The sequence below is a fragment of the Gracilinanus agilis genome, chromosome 4 (assembly GCF_016433145.1).
Source record: "Gracilinanus agilis isolate LMUSP501 chromosome 4, AgileGrace, whole genome shotgun sequence".
Lineage (NCBI taxonomy): Eukaryota > Metazoa > Chordata > Mammalia > Didelphimorphia > Didelphidae > Gracilinanus > Gracilinanus agilis.
The window spans coordinates 514,145,513-514,150,679 of NC_058133.1; the positions used below are offsets into that span (position 1 = coordinate 514,145,513).

General features: G+C 55.8%; 1 protein-coding gene across 1 annotated transcript in view; it reads left to right on the top strand.

Annotated features, from left to right (window-relative positions):
* The window catches only part of COL6A3 (collagen type VI alpha 3 chain), a 68,708-nt gene extending 63,877 nt beyond the window's left edge, over positions 1 to 4,831 (top strand). Inside the window, exons 31-32 of the mRNA XM_044675684.1 lie at positions 3,513 to 3,677; positions 4,050 to 4,831. Coding sequence (XP_044531619.1) covers positions 3,513 to 3,677; positions 4,050 to 4,090 — 206 coding nt within the window. The 3' untranslated portion in view covers positions 4,091 to 4,831. The remainder of the gene's footprint in view (positions 1 to 3,512; positions 3,678 to 4,049) is intronic.
* Positions 4,832 to 5,167: the final 336 nt, after the last annotated feature.

Below are 5,167 nucleotides of genomic sequence, written 5' to 3' on the forward strand. Positions count from 1 at the left end.
TCTTTCTTTCTTTCTTTCTTTCTTTCTTTCTTTCTTTCTTTCTTTCTTTCTTTCTTTCTTTCTTTCTTTCTTTCTTTCTTTCTTTCTTTCTTTCCTTTCTTTCCTTTCTTTCCTTTCTTTCCTTCTCTCTTTCTCTTTCTCTCTTTCTCTTTCTCTCTTTCTTTCTCTGCTTCTTCCTTCCTTCCTTCCTTTCCTTGCCCATTTTGCCACACAGTTAGAAAGCTTCTGAGATCACATTTGAACCCAGGACCTCCCATCTCCAGAATTGGCTCTCTCTATCCAGGGAACTCCTTAGCTGCCCCGATTCTTTGTTTCTTAGAGTTCACCTTCTTTAGCCACACCTCAGCTGAGGGGAATTTACTTTGTTTCCGGTTCTTTGCTTGCTGTGACTAAGCATGGGGTAGGCGTGGGGTCTTGCTTTCTATCCTTCACCTTCTTAGGGGGTCATTGCATGCACTTGGGGAAGAAAAATATAATTCTAGAATTTCCCTAAAGTTTCCTCTCAGCTAGGGACCCTGGGTGTGCGCGTGGGGCACGATGCTGCTCTGTCAGCTCCCGCCTGGGTCTTTTAAAGGCTGAGACCGACACGGCTCCCCAGGGTGCTCTACACACACTCTTCTGTGGCGGACGTGCCTCCCAAGCCCTCCACGGCTCTCAGCCACTCTCCCAAGATCACCCATTTAGAGCTGAGCAGAACTTTAGAGATCAGCGAAGCCTCGTATGTTAAAGATGAGGAATCTGGAGGCCAGAGAGGGGGAGTCCCTTTCTAAATGTCACACAGCATCGTGGCTGGGCTTGGTCTCTGCCCCCCAATCCAGCATGGCTTCCCTCCACGGTGATGTCTGCTTTTTGAGGGAGCAGCAGAATTCCTTCCTCATCCTGGCAGAAAATAATCCTGCTATCAACCGGGGAGACCTGGGGATCCGTCACGTGGGCCCAGAAGGATCAGGAAATCTAAACAGTTTTTCATGGCTATAAACAACACAATCTTTAAACGAGCTCCTGGCCCCGTTCCCCGGCCCTGCCCTTTGGTTCTCGATGACTCATGAGGGCCAGAATTGGGGAGAGTTTGTAAGCTTCACACTGGACTCTCTGAACTTCTCAGAAGGGCTAAATGGTTTCTCAGGTTAGCGACCCGAGGCAGGTGAGGCGAGGAAGTGCTGGTGGGGAAGGAGTAGCCACCTTGAGGTTGGAGGCCCTGAATCCGAACCCTGGATCTGTTTGCCTCCTGCCTGTGTGACCTGGGGTCCTTTCATCTCCCTGGGCCTCAGTTTCCCTTCCTGTAAAATGAGGAGCCCCCTCCCAGCTCTACATCTAGGTTTCTGAGCTCCAGTTAGACTGTAAATTCCTTGAAGGCAAGGACTATTTTTTTTCCCTTTTGAATCTCCAGCACTGATGAGTCACTGGGCCTCAGTTTCCCCCCCTATAAAATGGGGAGCCCCTTCCCAGCTCTATGCCTAGGAGTCTCCTTAGTGTAGTTTGGTAGAGCGAATCAGTGATCCCCAGCAGCCCATTTAGCTGCCAGGGAAGCCGACTTTGGGGTGCACTCGTTGGATAATGACTGGAATTCTTGAAATCGAAATGGACACATTGAATTCTTTAACAACCCTTCCCTTCCATCTTAGAATCAGTACTGTGTATTGCTTCCAAGGGCTGGGCCCTGGGGGTTAAGTGACTTGCCCAGGGTCACACAGCTAGGAAATGTCTGAGGCCAAATTCGAACCCAGGACCTCCCATTACCGGACCTGGATCTCCATCCACTGAGCCACCCAGCTGCCCCCTGCACGGTCCTCTTTTTTGAGATCTATGATTTCATAGTGAGGACTCCCAATGTGGAAATTCTCTCCGCAGATGTAGATCAGCACCTCCTCCCGAAGTTCTGGTTTGGGAATTTGGTCAGGAGCCCTGACAGGTGAAGAAACTGAGGCAGAGATCAGGCCTGCCTGGCCCCGGGGCTGGCTCTCTCCCCACTCTGCCACACTGCCTCGGGGTCCAACCGTAGGCCCAGATCGGATGGTTTGGAAATGCTGGCACAACTGAGGTCTGATGCTTTTAGGCCTGACCTCCAGGCGGGCTGCAGGGTCTGCAGGATGGCGAGATGGCTTTGTGCCTGGCCAGGCCGCAGCAAGCAGGCTGCCCGGCTCCGAGGGGCCCGCAGAGGGCCAGGCCGGCCGGCCGCATCCCTTCCAAGATGCGGGCTTTGCCCCCACACAGACGAGATGCTCTTCCCTTCCTGGCTCTGATTCCAGACTCGGATCAGCGCTGGCCGGCGAAGCCTCTCTGCCTCCTGAGCCGTTTCCCTTCCATTTAAGGAAGGCCTTTCTCCCGGCCGCTGGGCCTGGGCCAGCCAGCACCTCCCCGACAGGCGGCCCGTGAAGGTAGCTCTGAAAAAAGCTCCCCAAGAGCCGGAGGGGCGGCCAGGGTGGGGTAGCAGGTGGACCAGTCTAGAAGGAACCATCCAAAGGCCTGGGCCAGCAGGAGAACAAAAAGGCACCCTGGCCCTCCTCGGGGACCCGGAGCGGGCGGAGGAGATAAGGGGGCCCCGGTGCCTTCCGTGGTTCAAGGAAAATGTGCCTCCGTCTGTCTGCGAGTGTGAGCGCGAGTGTGAGCCGAGTGTGAGCGCGAGTGTGAGTGTGAGTGTGAGCACGTGTGGTGGATCTCCTATGGAGGAGGTTCCTCTCGGGCTCCCACTTCCCTTCGCCCCCAAAGCTCCCCAGAGAAGGAATCCTTCTCAGCTCGCTTCTCTTTTGTCTCCGAGTGTTGGGGAAACAGGGAGGGGGCCACGTGCGGGTGGGGGTGCCAGGGAAGGCGGGAAGCGCCAGGCTAAAGAGAAAAGGCTTCCTTTCCTTCCTCCTCCCCTCCGGCCTCTCTTCCTCCCTCCCCCTCTCCTCCCTCATCTTTCCTCTTATCTCTTCCTCCCTCTCCTTCTCTCTGTCTCCTTTCTCCTCCTTTCTGCCCCGAGGATGGGAGAGTAGGGTGGCCTGGCTTTCCAAGGGCTACAAAGAAGTGAGGAGTTCTGGGAGAGGACACAAAAGGGAAAGGTCCAGCCTAGGGCTGGCCACCTGGGAAAGGACTTTGACCCAAAGGGAGAAACTGCCCGGACAAAAGGAGGGCGCTTCGCCCCTCGTGGAGTCTGCCAGCTTCTCACGGGACTTAAGGTCCAGCTCGAGGCCTTCAGACCGCATGCGGCCACAAATCTGGGGCTCGCGAGGTCTCCAGAGTGGGCTTTCTAGATTCCAAGCTGGCACCTCCAGCTCCCTCTCTTTGCCCGCCGCCCCCTCCTCTCCCTCTCCCGCTCCCTCTGCCCTTCTCTTGCTCTCTCTCCCTCCCCTCCCTCTTCCTCTCATTTCTCTCCTCCCTTCCTCTTTCTCCCTCCCCTCCTTCCCTTCTCTTCTCCTCCTCTTCCCGTCCCCTGTCACTACCTCACTGGCCGGGGGAGCCCCGAGACCCCGGCCCTCGTGCCCAGCACACAGATGCTCCCATCATGCTCTCTCCTTTTCTCTGAACCCAAGATGTCTGCAAGATGCCCAGGGAAATCGGGACTTGCCGCAAGTTCGCCTTGAGGTGGTTCTACGACCCTAAGCAACAGAGCTGCGGCCGCTTCTGGTACAGCGGCTGCGGGAGCAACGGCAACAACTTCGAGACGGAGGCGGACTGTGAAAAGACCTGTATGCCTGGTGAGTGGCGCTGCCTCGGTCCCTCTCCCGAGCTCCGTCTGCCCCCCATCCAGGGGCTGCTCCCAGATCACCCCAAAGCCTTTCCCAAAAGAAAAGCATTGAGGCATTTACAAGCGGGCCTCCCTCAAAGGAAGGTGTCCCAGCCAAGGCCCTGAGACCCTCCATGAATCCTTCTTTCATTTTCTAACATGCCCCTTCCTCACTCAGTAGTCTCCCGTGGCTCCCTAGTGCCTTCTGGTCAAATTCAACGTCTTCTCTTTGACGTTTCAAGCCCATCGCCCGGGCCTTAGTTCTGCCAGGGGTGATTTCCCTAATCTGGAAGTGGCTCCTCCCGTCGCTCGGTGACATTTTGTGTCTCTCTCGTCTCCTCAGCACACGTCAATCCTGGAGTCATTTCAACCATAGGGACCTAAGCGTGAGCGAGGCGGACTCATACCTCTTCCAGAAGCACAGGACTCAGCTATTCCCAGCTCGCCCTCGTAGAAGCTCTGGGCAGACCAGGCCATGCACTGTCCTCTCTTGTGCTTTCCCTTAGGAGCAAACTCGGAAGGAGACGTCCTCTGTCTTTGTAACTTTTTTGCTGCATGACCTATCAATATGGTGCTAAATTTGTGGACTGAGTGCTCTCGTCTGCGGGTGGTTCTAGCCTGTCCCTTCCACATTACCCAGAAAGCCCCCCCTGCTCCCCAGCAGTGTTGCTGGGGCCCGTTTGCCCATTCTCATTCCCCGTGGAGGCTCGGTGGAGGCCGGGGTCCCCCTCGCTTGGGGCACCTCCCCCAGGAAGCCCCTCGATTCCCTCCAGCTATATTATCTAGACCTGCTTCGCTCATCATTCCCCGCTTCAGATGGGGCGCCTCCGCGTGGGGAGCCGCTTCTCTCTCCACTCGGCGTGCTTGCGCCGGGTTCCATCTTCGGGCGATTTCTCTTTGTCCATCTCGTGCCAAGGAGCGATCGGACGAGGCGCGAGGAAAGTGGCTCCGCCGGATGCCCTGCCGGGACCCGCCGAGGCCCAGTTCCAGATCGCAAGGCCCGGCGTCGACGGTTCTCGACATTCCTCTGACGTTGTGTGTTTGATACAATTTAAAAAATGGGGGGGGGGGTTGAATTTTTATTTTGTTTTTGGGAAATCTATACAGAGGAACTTTTTAATAAAGTTTAATGGAGGTTTCGTGAGCTTGGCTCTCTGGTTCTTTGGGCTGAAACGCTGTCTGGGGCAGCGGGATGGGCGAAGGAGGCTGGTGAGGATGGGCGGATGCAGGGGACGACGGGGAGTGGCGCCTCCCAAGCACAGACAACCCCAGCAGTCAGAGCGTGCCACCCCCTCACGTTAGAGACGAAGAAACAGGCCCGGAGAGGGGAAGGGACTCGTCCGGAGCGGCAGGAATACGAATCGTGATAACAGCTCTATGGTCAAGTCACGGAGCCTCTATGGGTTTCAGACAACTTCCTAGGTCTTAGCTATGAAGTGTAAGAAATAAAGTGGGTGTAAA